The following is a 15,641-nucleotide window of genomic DNA, read 5'->3' as shown; positions in this document are numbered from 1 at the left end:
GAAATCACAGTTGGATTAATCTGAGGGGGTTATATAGGAAAAACAAAGCAAAAGACATGGTTGTCTAAATTCAGCTTTTGTTTTTCCTAGGGTATTGAATTGGGTAAGATTGTGTGTAGACACAGCTTGAATTTCCCTGCATTTAAAATTCTTACGTTTTAAATAAATAAGGCTTTCCTCCCTCCTAAATTACAAATACATTATACAGCTGTACCCCGGCCCCCTCCACTCCTGGAGAGAGAGAAAAAGTTCATCAGTTTTTTCCTTTTCATTTATGTCATTGACAAGATTACATTTTCAGCAAATCTCAAAGGGTAGCCATTTAAATGGTCTCTTTTAATAGCTGAACTATAATTGTGCCATATTTAGAAGGGAAAATTTTAAGCTGGAATTTGGGGTGAGATTAAAAAAAATACTAAGACAAAATGTGTCAAGGCAAATTGCGCTATTTCATCAAAGGAGAAGTATGTCTTGGTTTCTGTTTTTCATTCCACAGTGGACGTGAAGGAGATACAGAAGGCTTGGGGGCTTAGCCTCCTCTCTCCAAGTGCCTGCCTCTTCTAGACCTGGACAAGATGCTGATATTTGACTCTTAGGAGTTAAGTTTTGTGTCAAAATGGTTTCATTTCATCGTTTGCATTTTAATGAATCTCAATAAACAACTTGCTGTTAACATTTAATTTTATATTTCTACTTAGCTGTGGTGATCAGCTAAGAGTACCTGATTCTTTACCTAATAGTACAAAAGGCATGAGTTACAGTTCAATTGAATTCAGAGAGAATTTTTCTGGGAATCCAGTGATTCACTTGGGTACTAGTAGCACAACTGTATTATCTTTTTTTTTTGGCCTTGATTTCTATAGCCCTGGTTAAGTGATTTGGAAAAATAGAATTTTAAAATTTTGTATTTGAAAGTTCAGGTCTAGTTTTTAATCTGTCCCTGTTAGAGAGTGGACTCTGTGTTATAAAACTTCCAGCTTAACTGCAGCAGCAAGAAAGAATGTAGTATGCTTCGGAGGCTACGCTCAGTGAAGTAAAGAGCTTAATCCCTATGGAATCCAAGGTCTTGTCTTCCACTGGTACTTTTGCTTTTTCTATGCAGTTCCACCATGTCTCCACTGAACCTGCTATTTTTTTTTAATTGGTGTCCAAGTCACAAAATGTCTGGGATTGGCAATAAAATCAGTCTGATTACATTTTCAGGATGATGACAAATACTGGATAGTTTATTTTAAAAATAATGTTGGTCTGCTTATTCTGTGTGTGTGTCAAGTGTTTTAAACAGGTATTTGGTGTCAAAGGCATAAAGCAGATTTAAGTCAAATTAACCTAAGTATGGAGTCCTTTATGCAGTGGACTTTTACTAAAAAGCATTACTTCGAACAAATTTTGTAATTTAGTTACCTGCCCTGTGAAACTTCATTTTCTAAGTTTACAAGGGGGTCCTGCCTCGGAAGAACCCTCAGGTTTTCTTAGCTATGGATAGATTATGAACTTATGTCTCTATGTTTACTTAAGTGACATCTGTAGATTCCGAAAAGGGGTGTGCCATCTGGATGTACACGTCTGCTGCATCGACCTCTCTGTGACGATACTAATTGCTTCCCTGAAGCTACATTCTTTCTTGCCAGTTCTGAAAACTAATATTTCAAATGCTCCAAGAGTCATAAATAATAGTCATGATTCTATGTGGCATGTGTATTACCGCTAGGTCAGTTCATACGTATAACTTTACATAGTATCTTGTGTAAAAATAGCTTTGGTTATTAAAATCATTGCAATAAAATACCTGCACTATAATATTAAGTGTGTTCTTTGGTACCTAGGTGATTTTCCTTTTTTAATGGATGGACTCTTGTTTCATTTCTTAAAAAATATCTGAACATTCCTTAACAAACAAAGAGAATGCACTGGTTTAGGTGTCATTCAAATTTCTCTGCTGGATTTGAATCTGCACATAGGTTGCGGGCCTGGCAGGTTCAAACACTAGGCTAGATGAGCAAAATCACACTGCTAATCCATTGAACTCAGACAACCCCGCACCATGTTGGTTGTACTCCTACAACACAACCCTTCCTGAAGACCAGCCCTGCCTAAGTCCCTAACCACTGGTGGTGGTGGTGGTGGTGGTGGTGGTGTGTGTGTGTGTGTGTGTGTGTGTGTTTGCACGCACGCACCCACACACAGTACTGAGACACCATACACCTTCGTGGCGTGGTGGAACGGATGAGAAAGTCGATCTTAAAGATGTCCACCCAATGGCTCAAAATTACTATGCTCCAAACCACGAAACAGCCGAGCACAGCGAGGATGATCATGGACTGAAGGTGTACGATCCAGTGGTGCTTTCCCGCTCATAATTTTTCTTGCCAAGTCGTCGCCCGGCTGAAGTGTGTGTCTCCAAACAAAGTCAGAATGCAGGTGAGCTAAGTCTTTGGTTTCTTTGGACTATAAATAACACTTTGTTTTCTTCAAATATTTCTAAGTATAAACCTGCTATCTTGAGGTCCTGGTCTTTAAAATTTTTTTTTTTAATTTAAAGCTTTTCCACCGAGGTTTCAGTTCGTGGTTATTTCTTCATGCTTTGGTACAAGTGCTTGATGAAGACGATGAGTTGCCGGAATTGGAGCTGCCCTCGTCCTGCCACTTGTCCAGACTCCTCCTCCTCGCGTTCATGAAGAAGTTGCTGACGGTGCTCAGCTCCAAGCCCAGCTGCTGGGAAATGGTGATTTGCAATTCTTTGGATGGACGCTTATTTTCCTTGAATATTGCGTGGAGAGTTCGACGCTGGACATCTGTGAAGACCAGCCTGGGCTTTTTGGGTGTGTTGCCTCTGTCCTTCCCGTGTTCTTGCTCTTTCCTTTTGCATGCTGCAGAGAAACACAGAGGGTATTAGAACAGACTGCCTGGAAGAATTGAGAGCAGAAAGGCACAGCCCGTAAAATTTGTTTGGCATTCCTCTTGGTCACTTTCTGTCTGCTGACCTCTGATTTTAGTGCCGTCCATTCTAGGCTGGGAGGGAAGTGTAACAAAAGCATGGAGAATGAGGAGGAGGTGGAGTTCTGCCCTCCTGCCTTTTTGTATTCCAGGTTCTCAATTCCTTACTAGACGGTCCACCAGCTCTGGCTCGATGCAGCCTCTGTGCTTTCCCCAGGTAGCCCTCCTCTTCTGCCCGCCCCTACTTTTCATTCCTAGCTGTTCCGCATCTTGAATTTCAGAGTTCCCCTAAGGCCTTAGGTGCCCATTAGCACAAATTAGCTCAGCAATCAGAGCAGCTGAAAAGCTAATGGCTAAAAGCTGAAAAAGCCTCCAGTCTGCAGAATCCAATCTAGGGATCTCCCAGGTTTTTAATCATGGGCTACTAGTAAAAAATATTTTGAGTGTTACGCTCTTTACTTCTTTATAAGGGATATGCGTGTGTTACTGTACCACTGTATTACGGGCGTTATAAAGCATACACAAAATAGAGACATTTGTAAAGGTGTAAAATAAAATGAATAGACATAGAAATTCTCTACCTTAGGTGCATCAGCTTGCCCAGGTCCCAGAGTGCATTCACCTCACTCCACGGGACTACAGGTCCAATATATCAGGAAATATAAGAGTAAGAATTTCAGAATGGACATGAGTGTAGCCCTCAGTCACAAAAGAGAGATTTTTAGGCCAGTCAAGTCTTCTGGTACCTTTTATAAGATATCCCATAGATCACTGGCTATGTCCTATCCCCACCAGGATGGAAAGCATCAACATAATGGGAAAGATTTATTAAATGTCCAGCTCCCTCAGAGCACTGAGCTATATATACTGAAATAGGTGAGAGTCCCCAGATGGAGCCCCTCCCCTCAGGGACCTACAGCCTTCACTGGCAAATAGATTAAGTCCCTGGGAAAAAAAAAGCTGACTAGACTGAAGTCAAGTCTACAAGCCCATGTAGACACAGCTTTATATAATACTGATGCACAAGGCTGGTTGATTCATTCACTTACATTCAAAAATGAATATAACACAAGCTTTTCTCTTAAACAGGTTAGTGGTTACATAAGCAAATAACTGTAAGAGTATAAGAAGAGTATACAGGAAATGATCTCCGCTTAAGGATATTAAGGAAGGCATCTCAGAAGAGGGGTGCTTACTCCAGGCCCTAAAGGATGCATGGAGTTTGCTAGTGAGAGAAGTGGGAAAAGCTCATTCGCAGCAGGGGAGCAGCCGTTGTGAAGGACTGATGAATCGTAGCACATGGTGGTGGGCAAGAGTGCATGCAGGGAGGAAAGCTGTCGGGGACAAGGCTTCACAAGTAGAGATCAGATCTGAATTGTCTTGTAAGTAAGGTCTTGAGTAAGGGTGTTGTGTGATTAAATGTGGATTTAGAAAAACCCCTCTGGTGGTGTTGTGGGGGATGAACTGGAAAGCAGCAAAATTAGGCACCAGCACGCTGTGGTGTGCCACCCACACCCCCTCAGGACTAAGGCACTCATTCTTGTACCTGTTGGAAGAGACCGGTGGCTCTCAGCTGAGGCCCATTCTGGGAATAGCCCTTGGCCAAAGGTTATGCCACCCTGGGGTGGGGTGGGGGGATGCCTACATCCAGTCGGGGGGTGGGGGGAGTAGGGGGTAGGGGTATAGAGGGTGGAGGTTGAAGACAGTGGGAATGTATTGGTTTAAGTCTCCCTTGCATCAGGTTGGAACAACTCTGAAGGGTTATCCAGTTCCAGAGTACCTACATCAAAGTTCAGCTTCTCCACCTGCCTGGTCTTACTTCCTCCACTCTCCCCAACAGGCGCTAATCTTCATAGTCCTCCTCAATAACCTTTCTGCATGCAAGTCTCAGAAACTCAGAGTCTGTTTCTCAGAAAACCTGATCTAAGACAGAAGCCAATTAGAAAACCAGTGTAATGAGGACCCCAAACTAGACAATGGCTGTTGAAGATGGAAAATAGGGAGCAAATGTAAGAGCTTCTTGGAAGGTAGAATCAAGAGGAATGAAAAACGACAACCTGGCTGGGAGGATGGAGTTCAGCGCATCTCCCAGGTTTCTTACTGGATGGCAGTAATGGGGCCATTAGGGAATGCAGATGGAGAAATGAGTTTTATGAGAGCAGTAATCACTTCTCTGTGGGACAAACTGCACTTGAAATGCTTGTTGGACATTCTGTTAAAGATCCCTGGTAGGTAGCTGTCCAGCAGACGGCAGGCTATGTGGGGCGTGGAGCTCATGGGAGAGGGCTGGGCTAGGAACGTAGACTGGGAAGTCACTAGGGCTCCACATGGTAAATTACACAGAACACATACCTAAGGGAAAATAAAGAACTGAGCATCAGGTGCAGACTCAGCTTATTTAACATTCACAAGGCAGGACTAAGGGAAATCACAAAGAGATGTCCGTTTCCTACCTAACCAGGATATCTGAATGACTTCAGTATGGTCCTTAGCAACTGGCAGGACTGTGTGGGCTGAAGCAACCCCAGAGCCAGCATTTCCCAAATGGTGTCAGAGGCATGGTATTGTCTCAAATAAGAATTACTTGAAAAGATGGTTTGCAGCCCAGGTACATTTAGAAAAACCTATTTATAGCCTTCTCTTCAAAATGCATAATGTGTTAGCACATAAAATTATGTTTCCCAAATTTATTTAATTCCAGAACCTTGCTTGGTAGAGACTGTCTATTAATGTCTCATACAATACTAATGTTGGGGAAATGCAGTTTGGAAGTTCCTGCCCTGAGCTCTCAAGCATTGCAGGCGTCACCGTGTCAGAACCTGGGAAGTGGGGTTCTCTTGCAGCGAGGACCTGGCTGACTCATTCTATCTCTCCAGGGCATGCTAGCATAGTGCCTGGCTACCAGGGGACGTCAATACCCATCTGCGTACTGGTTGGGGTGTCTGGGACTCGACGTGTGTGGTTATATCTGGAGAGAACTTCGTGCAGAAGTAGGAATGACTGAATAAGAAAGCAGAGATACCTGTAGAATGAAGAGTGGACTAAAGCTTGTTGAGGGTCACTGAGTGACCTCAACAGGGAGACTAGGAGAAGCAACTCACAGAAATAAAATCATGGTTTCTAGAGGCCTGTTTAGAATTATAGTTGCAAGACCTGTTAAGAGAATATGAATAAGAGCAATGCTTTGGCATTTCTATGGGATTCATTTCAGGGTAGAGATTACCCATTATGGGGTAGGAAACTCCCAACTGGAAGTCATGAGAGTCCATACAAGTGTGCAAGGGAGGGAGAGACACAGAGAGACAGACAAAGACAGAGGGAGTGGGAGCAGAGCCTGACAAGAGGAGCTGCTGCTTAGGGAAAAACATTGCATGTGTTTTATGCAAAAGTCATACTTTTTGTGTGGGTGTACACTTTTCATTAACAATAGAGAAGTGGTTATTATAGAACTAGACTAAAGGGAAGAGGATTGCTATTGCACTAGAAAGGTAGTACTGAAGAGGAAGAAGACTCATCAAGAGTCACCTCCGTGAGGGTGGACAAGCAGATATGTTTGCAGGATGCAGCGGCCAAGTGTAGTGGGCTGTCTTAGGTGACTTTGAACTTCCCTGGGGGTGAGGTCACCTATAGTCAGTACTATGGAAGACAGAAGCAGGCATGGAAAATGGTAAAAGGCAGAACATGATTTTATGCACCACAAGAATAAAAGATTACAGAGAATTAAAAAAAAAAAAGGCAATGCATGAGGACGTGAGCGAAGGACAGAAGCTGTCATTTCAGGCAAGCCTGGGGCCTATTCTTTGCCCAGAGTCGACAGGACAGATCCAAGGGTATTTCAAGAAATATGAATTCTGCAGGATGTTGAAAGGTGCTCCTTGAACAATGAGTTTTGAGCCAATATGGGAAATGCCGAGTTAATGATTAAACAAACTTCTTCAATACAGGACTTCTCAGAGCTTTAACATGCTAATGTGCACCGATACTTTCTAGCTTACGGGGTCTCCTGAATTTATTTGATTAGGTAACTATTCAGGGAATTTCTCTCAGGAATGGCGTTGCTTGAAACAGTATCTCTCAAAATGTGGTTGCAGGATTCATGCTGGTCCATGAACTGTTACAACAAGATCAGACAATTGAGAATAAGCAATTAGAAAATTTGACATTGCTACAGCATTCTGTGATTATTGTTCTAGTAATACTTTTTTTTAATCGTATTATCAAAATTATTGGTCCAGGACAGACGGAAATTAGAAACAAACAAACAACTACTCCTTCATTATATAGAGTTTAAGAAGCCCTGTCTTAGAACACACTTTATAACAACATGGTATACAACAATGTACTAAAGTCAGCTGCCAGCCAAGCATTCGTGTATCAACTTATATCCATTTTCCTGATTTAATGGCACAAAGGGCTTTACAGCATCTAAACTGCTGATCAAGCTATGCAAAAGTCTGCCAAGAATTTGTCTGGGAATATGTGGACACACACACGTGTCCAGGTCTGGAAAACGTTTACAAAGCATGATAGATTTATGATACAACTTCTTATTCGGACCTGGGCTCAGAAGACACAAGCTCCAGTCTCAGCTCTGTGGCCACAGAAAGATGTGTGGTCTTGGGCAAGTCCCTCACCTTCTGGAGTCTTAGTTTGCCCAGCTGCAAAAGAGAGGGCCATGGCTTTCTTTCCTTACAGTATTACAATAAGCACTAAATAAGATAAGATTGTTTAAACTATAAACCCTTAAGAAATATTCTAGATGTTTACAAATTAATATTCTGATCCTTTCTTCTTTGGTCAAGATGCAAGTATAAACATTGAATTTACACAGCAGGCATTCATCTTTGTTTTGTCTCTAGTCTGTGGTATAAACTTGAACACATCACGTGATCTCTTTTTCTGCATCCTTTAAATGAGCAGGCTCGAAAGCCCTGTGGTCAATGAATAGACCCTTACAGTGTCTCTCCTGATTCCCAAAGCCTAATGTTATCTCAGTTAAAAGATTTCCGAGGTAACCTTACTCTGCCTTTAGAACATACAGCACTATGTTGACTTTCCACTGCATCTTCTCCATCCTTATGGCTTCTCAAAAAGAGCAGGTAGTGGTTCTGCAAGGATACCAGCCAGTCCTGCAAACAGTCCAGATCCACGTTCATTTGAATGAAGGTGATCAAACATAAACTCACATTCCTCACAGTTCTTCAACCTTAGGAGCTTTAGAGATTAAAACAGTGACAACAGCAACAACCACAAACCCTGTGACAGTCAAGCACTTGCCCTCCTAGGACTCGGAGCCATTAAATAATAGGCACTTTATATTCTTACCGAGCTCCTACCTTTTCATTAAAATTGTAGGGCCATTTGTTTAACTTGCTTCCTGAGGTTCTGGGCATATCTGTCCCAGAGTTGGCTGCTTCATACAGGATAGAACTGTGGGTTAGAAGAGACTGTCTTCTTAGGGGCAGGAGTGTATGTTTCAGTGTGTCTTTACAGAAAATACGCCAAGGGTCCGGGTATAATGAGAGTGTACTTTATTTTCCCAGTCTAGGAGGGAGGAAGGTCTTGTATAAAGCACTACACTAGCTGACAGAAGTTTGGGGTTCTGGTTCTGTCATTATTTGAATGGCTGGGTTGAATCCCTTAAGCAGGCTGGGTCCAGGTTCCTTAATTGCATAATGAAGAGCTCTGACTAAATAGCTCACAGTCCCTTCTAGGCACAGCTCTATGGCTTGATGTGTGTAAAGAGCTTCCAACATCACTCCAGGGGGAAGAGCAGACGGTACAATCCAGGCAGGACTATTGGTTTCTATGTCATAAACGGGCACCTGGAGAAGTGTGAGGGTGGAGCTGTTCACTGTAGCTGGGACCCACCCTCCAGGCCATGCCCCCTCTTTTGTCAGACTATCCCTGTGCCACCACCTCCTGGCAGGCATTGGGGAGAGAAGACCTTGGGGGCAGAGCCCCTGCAGATGAGGTAGGAAAGGGGATGAGACCCATGTGCTTAGTAAACAATATTACCAGGTAAGACTAGAAAATCGAACTTCATAAATTATAATCATAATTTGCAAAGGTCCTTTAGAAAATTCTACCTTGTCTTGGTTACACTAAAGAGGAGTATGGAGAAGTGTGTGTATGTGTGTTTGAGGGGGTGGGGTGTAGTGGATGCACAGACAGACAAGTGAAAATCAGGGCCTGGCATCCTTCCAGGGAGCCACTCTGTCTGCTGCAATAGGATGGGGATGGAGCCAAAGGAGTGGTGAGCCATGAGCCTGTCACTTTAGAGATGTTGTTTAATTTTACAACAGCTCTGTGAGGTATCGCATTTAATAGGCTGAAGGAAATTTGGAAATTTAACCTGAAGAGAAGATAGGTTTGGCCTCCAAGTCTGGATGGAGAACCCCAAAAAGGTAGACTGAAAGGACTGAGGGGACCCAAGGAAGAACCAGGCTTGGGTGATTCAAATCAGAGTGATCTAGTGGTCTGACTCTAGCAGACTGAGGCAGGAGGCCATGTGCCTGCGGCTTCCCCGATCACGTGTGGCTTTCACCCTGAGGGTCCTCACAATACGGCCAAGTGCTTTCCCCTCCATACAACTGCCAGAGGGTCTGCTGTCCTAACGTGATTGCAGGGAGGTGGGCCAGGGAGCAGGAAGGGGAAGGGCTGGGATTCCCAGGGCACCAGGAAACTGCCTTGTCACCTAAAGACGCCATGGCATTTTAGCAGGGGCTCGCCGGAGACCCAATGTCTTCCCACTAAAGCCCGAGGCCAGTGCTGAAAACTGTCACCTGTGGGGCCAAGAGCCCTGGAACAAGTGAGCCTGCAATGTCCCAGGTCACTTGGGGGAGGTCCGGCCTGGATGTGGAGGAGGAAGGTGCAGGCGGGGTGCACTGGTAAGGCCAAAGCACACCCTGAAATTCTACCCAGATCCCTGACAGACTTGACAGGGACGTCCCTGCACACCCTGCTCAGGGGAGCTTGGGGCTTTAGGGGGAGAGAAAAAGGCTAAGAAAAGCAACTGAGCCAGAACAGGCAGATCCAGAGGGGCAGGAAGTAGTTGGTGGTTGCCTATGGCTGAGTAGGCAGTCGGGGGAAATGGGAGGGTCTGCTAATGGGCATAGCGTTTCCTTTTTGGGGTGCAGATTAAAAGGTTCTAAAATTGATGGTGGTGATGGTTGCTCAGCTCTGTGAGCATACTAAAACCACTGACTTATACACATTAAACGGGTAAATTGTATGGTGTGTAAATTATACCTTCATAAAATGATTTTAAAAAGCAGTAGCTGGACAGGGTGGGCCCTCTGCTTTCACTCCCCACCTGCCGCTCAGAGAAAGCCTCTCCTGGACTGTGGCCAGGACTAAGGGGGTTGCTGTTCATGTCTACTGAGCCCCCCAGCACCCTCTCTTGACAGCTGAAGCTGCTTTTACAAAGTAAACTCTACAAGACATACATAGTAGGTGGAGGAGCAAGCATGTGAATGAAACAGATTTCAGTAAGACAAGAAAGGGGAGCCACGCACACGAATGTGCCAGGTTCCTGAGCCCGTTTAACAGACCAGGCTCCACCCTGTGGACATCGAAGAGTCAGTGGGTGTCCCGTCGCAGCTTCAAGGTTAGACCTCAGACTCCAGGAGTGCTGGGTTATCTGCTTGGCCTTGAGTTATTTAACTGCCCTGTGCCTATTTGTATAAGTCACGTTCCCAGTTGTTCTGGGGATGAGGCACCTCTTAAGTGGCAAATTTAGAGGACACACTACAAAGCACAACTCCAGTGAGTCCTACCTGATACAGCCAAGGCAGCCTTTACACTGAGAGGGAACTCCCGCACAGACTGTCTGGAAACTGTGATGCCCAGGTGAGGGAGGTGGGGCCAATACCAGCTGCTGGACACCAGCTAGTTTTGCTGGTGTCTGTGAGTCTGCGGATAGCCGGAGCTCCTATGGAAACTCTCCTAGGCATATGCATGAAAGATGCACTAAAAACATGCAAAGAGCAGATGTTCTTAGTCAGGGATGGTGACTATCACTCACTCCTGTATCTTGCTTTACAGTACTTCCGACGCCTCCATTAAACCTTCCCACGTGATCCCCACAAAACTCAGGTGAGGTAGAAATGGGTATTACATCTTTTTCTGTAGAGAAAGAAATGATGTCAGAGAGGTTAGGTGAGGTGGCTATGGGCACACAGCTGGTTAATCGGGGGACCTCCAACTCTACTGTGCCCTGGAGGCAGATGTCAGCATGGTGGACACATCCTGAAAACTTGCCCCAGGATGGATAAACGGGCAGGAGTAGCTGGTGAGGGAGCCCAGGGAACCCACAGCCACGGCGAGCGGAGCCGGAGCAGCTGGCCAGCCAGGCAGCAGGCGGGCATCAGCCAGGTCTGTCTGGCTATGGCTGAAAGGGCTGCAGTTGGCCCATCCAGGAAAGTGGGCTGCATGGAAGTTGAGATGCAGGGAGTTCAGGCAGCGAAGGGGACAGGAGACCCACACTGGCCTGAGAGAGGGACCAGAGTGAGTCTTATTTCAGGAGGGGTGCAGAGGAGCACTGAACACTGTCTCCATGTGGAAACTGGCTTTGAGAGGAAGCTGAAGGAAACTGAGCTGACTCAAAGGAAAAGGAAAAATGGGGAAGAGCTAAAGCCAGGAGAGGTCTGCTCCATCAAACTCAGGTTGGAAAAGTCACCCAAACCTCTCGCCACCCGACCCTGTTTGCTTCTATCACTGACCTGACCGCCACAGAGAACTGCCTTCCCAGACAGCTGCGGCCTGGAGTCCTTCCGGACATAGCATAGAAAATCTTCCCACCAGCCTCTTTTCTCTAGGGAAGGTTCCATAGCTGCAGCCCAAGAGGTAGGGCTACTGGACTTTATGGTCAAAGGAGAACAGAAGCTGCCTGGACCTGGGAGGGATAGAACAGGATCAGCTGAAACGTACGGTGCTTCCCCTGTGCTAAGTAAGCCCCATACATGTATCACCTTATGATGCCCTTCAACAGCTATGGGAGATAGGTTCCATTACATCTCTAGTGTACAAATGAACAGCCTTGAGGCTCCGAGGTTAAGGGCTGACCCAAGGTCACCCTAACAGTAAATGGTGGAGCTGGGATCAGAGCTAGGACGGGGCCCAGTGATGGTGTGGGGGAGGAGGTGGTGTCGGGGGGAGGACATGGTGTGAGGGGAGATGTGGTGGTACTGTGGGAGGGGAGGAGGAGGCGGCATGGTGGGGGGAGGAGGCAATGGGGGGGAGATGGCAGCAGTCGTCGGGGAGAGGGAGGTGGTGGTGGTGTGGATGGTGGGTGAGCAGTTGTGGGAAGTGAGATGGGAAAGGTTGTTGTGGTAGAGAAGAGGTGGGACCCAGGTATTCCTCAGGCACAGACCGGGAGGACATCAGGGAATCACACCAGCTCTCACTCCCCATGCTCCCTCAAACTGCCCTTTCTGTGTGATTCTAGACTCTCATCTCATCTCAGTTCTCCCACAAACTCCATCTTCTCTCGTTTGTTCTGTGCTCCGTCTGGCACAGGCTGAACCTGAGACAGAACAGTGAGCTGAGAATCCTGCTGAATGAAAGAATTTTCATACCCCTGTGATACTTGCCTCGTCCTCTCGCTGGCCATTCATGCCCACACGCACACATTTCCTAAGCACAGCTCCAAGCTTTCTGAGACTCTCGAAAAGACACAGACCACCTGACCCTTAACTCCATAAAGCTCTTTCCCTGCATCACAGCTTCCAAAGAACCAGTGGAAAGAAAATCTGCTGCCTCACACCTGCTCCTTCAGTTAGTAAGGAAAGGTCATGTGACTCCGTTCTGAAAGGCTGGTTTAGAAATTCTGATTTTTAAATTCCTAAACTTCTGTTAATGCCTGGTCCTTTGGGTTTTTATTGCATCAGTATCTCTCATCTAAAAAAGAGCCCTTCAATAGTTTGGGCCTTAATAATTAGAAATGCATGATATCGATGCCATAGTTATGATGTTGATTCTGCAAAACAGTCAAAACAAATGGCAGACCTGATGAATCACATGCTTATTATGCATTATTACCTCATACAGGCCTATTGTGAATTGTAAGTCTTAGTATATTGATCCTGTTTCTTTAATTAATAGCCATATATAATACTTTATAATAGTCACAGCAATTGAAAGTTATAAAATGGAACTTCTTCAAAAATAACCTACCATTTTGACTTTTTGCTAAGTCATCAGACGTTTTCCACAGTTAATTTCAAATTAGTGGTTTTCCTTGTTTGCGTTTCTGGAAAGTTGTCTGTAGAGTCAATTGCAAATGCCATTCTCCCAAAGACATGTGTACTATACAACTGGCCCCACAAGGGCCCAGAAAGCCTGAGAGGAAAGCCCTCTGTGGCTACTCTGTCAAGATGTTCAAGGACCTTGACCCTCTGACCCCAACCACCTTTCCTATCTCACTACCCACAACTGCCCACCCATCATCCACACTGAGCCACAATGCTCTGAAGTCAGTCCTAAATACACTGTGAGTGAATGTTCACACCTCTGTTCCTTTGCTCAAGCTGTTTCCTCACCCAGAATGCCCTTCCTTCTCTTTCTTTTCCATACAAAAGTTCCCTTGTGTCATCAAGGCCCAGCTCAGGCATCTCATTTTCTATTAGGCCTTCTCCTTCCCCTCTCTCATCTGGGGAGGATTGTCTCCTGTGTCCTTAGAGCTCCCCAGATAATTAGTTATTACCTATCCATCTCTCTTACTAGACAACAAGTTCCATAAGAGTAGATCATAGGTTATTTCTTTGGCAGATCCAGCATCCTTGTTGGATAAATAAGTTGGATGTGGCTGCCTAGACAATGGAGACATCTAAGACACAAATCCTTATCTTTTGAAAATGGGTACGTATAATGAAGTCCCATGAGATCTCCTAAACCCTTTCACTGGGTGATTATTTTGAAGCAGTTTAATGGCACTGTGGGGGATATTTCTGAATTGTCATTGAGAAGGTAGTGAAGGGGGGTGGCACTGGGGCCCTGGTAAAGGAAGCTGGTATTGTCACCACTCCTGTGCTTGAGTCAGAAGGTGGTTCAGGGCCAGGTAGGGATAAGGCTGGAGTAACACAGCTGGAAGAGCAGAAGGTGTGGAGGGGCTGGATTTGAGCTGGGGCATTGAAATGAGCTGGGAATAGGACCACCCAGATGAGGTGCCCAGGCCGGGGGCACTGGGTATCAGAAGGCAGAGAGATACTGTCTGCGTCTGTTCTTGTTAAGTCTGGTTTAATCGGTCCATATATGTCTTAGTCAAACAGAGTTGATAAGGATCTGATTTGTGGATAATGTCAGCAAATATCCACAAAGAGTCTATATGGTAGAAACCATAACAATAAATTAATGAGATGATCCCAGGGTAAATGTTCTTGGAGAAATTAAGTTAAAATTCAAAGGATGAAGGGCTCAGATGAAGAATGCCTTATAAATAAGGTGAAACCAAACACCATTTTGTGTCTTTTTTTCTGGCAACTGCCAGGTCTTGGACTTTTTGTACAACCTCTGGCTTTTGGTGCCCTGGACTCCTGGGTAAGAGGTGTCATTCTCTCTCCCTGGGTTTCAGGGCTGGCCTGAATTCTGCAGTGGGGGAGGCTGGAAGGAACCTCAGAAGTTCTTAGCCTTGGCTATAAATTGCAATCACCTGAGAAACTTCAAAAACACTGATGCCTGGGACCTATCTCCAGAGTTACTTACTTATTTAGTCTAGCAAAGGCCTGAGCCTAGGATATTTTAAAGGTCCCTGGGTGATTCTAACACATAGCCAAGGCTGAGAGCCACTGTTCTGAATCCGTACTTCTCAAACTGGAGTGCACAAACTCGGGTTGTTAGGATGAATATTTTGACCCAGCAGGTCTGGGTAGAGCCTAAGATTCTGCACATTTAACAAGCTCCCAAGTGATGCTCAGTTGCTGGTCCAGGACGGCACTTGGAGTAACCAGGGTCTAGAGTCCAGAGCAGAAACGCTAAAGTGTGAGTCAAATACACCAGCATCACCTGGGCACATGGAGGGAGGCTTGTTCAAAATGCACTTTTCAGAACCCCATCCTATCCTTACTGAATCAGATTCTCAGAGAGAATGGGATTCACAAACATTTTAAACAAGCTTCCCAGGTAATTTAGAATAAAGTTGAAGTGCCACCTGCTCCTAGACCAGTATTTCAGAACTTGCCAAGGTCAGAAGAAGCACCCCACACACACTTGTCAAAAATTCAGACCAGCTGAATCAGAATTTTAGGTGTGGCCTGGGAATCTGTATTTTAAGAACACCAGGTGATCCCTTTGATTTCAGGTTTAGAAGATCTTGGTGGGGATCTTCCACTGAGGCTGGGGAAGGTCCAGGTCACCTTTTCCCCTCTCTCCACCATGAAACTGTCCCTGTAAAATCCAAGGATACTGGCTGTCATAGACAGTGTGCAGAGGAAAAGAAGCAGATATGTGGCGGGCTGGGGCAGGCCCCGAGGTGGAAGCATCCACAGTGATCAGTGCTGGAGGCAGAGGGTTTCCTTCTGTGATTCTCAGGAAAGAAGAAGTTGGGTGAGAACAGGAAGGAAGGATCAGATTAACAGCTGTGAGCCCTTACCTGGTAGAACCTCCTAATGCCTAATGCTCAGGGCTGAGGGGTAGCAGCTGCAGAACTGAAGGGCACCCCCTCTGGCAAGTGAGGGTACTTCACCCCGACGCCTCCGCCTTCCTCC

The 15,641-nt window shown here is 45.4% G+C and overlaps 1 protein-coding gene across 1 annotated transcript in view; it reads right to left on the bottom strand.

The window, feature by feature from the left end:
- Positions 1-2,185: 2,185 nt before the first annotated feature.
- ONECUT1 (one cut homeobox 1) overlaps positions 2,186-15,641 on the bottom strand; it is a 32,095-nt gene continuing 18,639 nt past the window's right edge. The window contains exon 2 of the mRNA XM_006218904.4: positions 2,186-2,870. Coding sequence (XP_006218966.3) covers positions 2,578-2,870 — 293 coding nt within the window. The 3' untranslated portion in view covers positions 2,186-2,577. The remainder of the gene's footprint in view (positions 2,871-15,641) is intronic.

This window comes from Vicugna pacos, chromosome 6 (genome assembly GCF_048564905.1).
Source record: "Vicugna pacos chromosome 6, VicPac4, whole genome shotgun sequence".
In the NCBI taxonomy this organism is placed as follows: domain Eukaryota; kingdom Metazoa; phylum Chordata; class Mammalia; order Artiodactyla; family Camelidae; genus Vicugna; species Vicugna pacos.
Note: the sequence above shows the minus strand (reverse complement) of the source record. Positions and strands in the feature narration are given on the sequence as shown.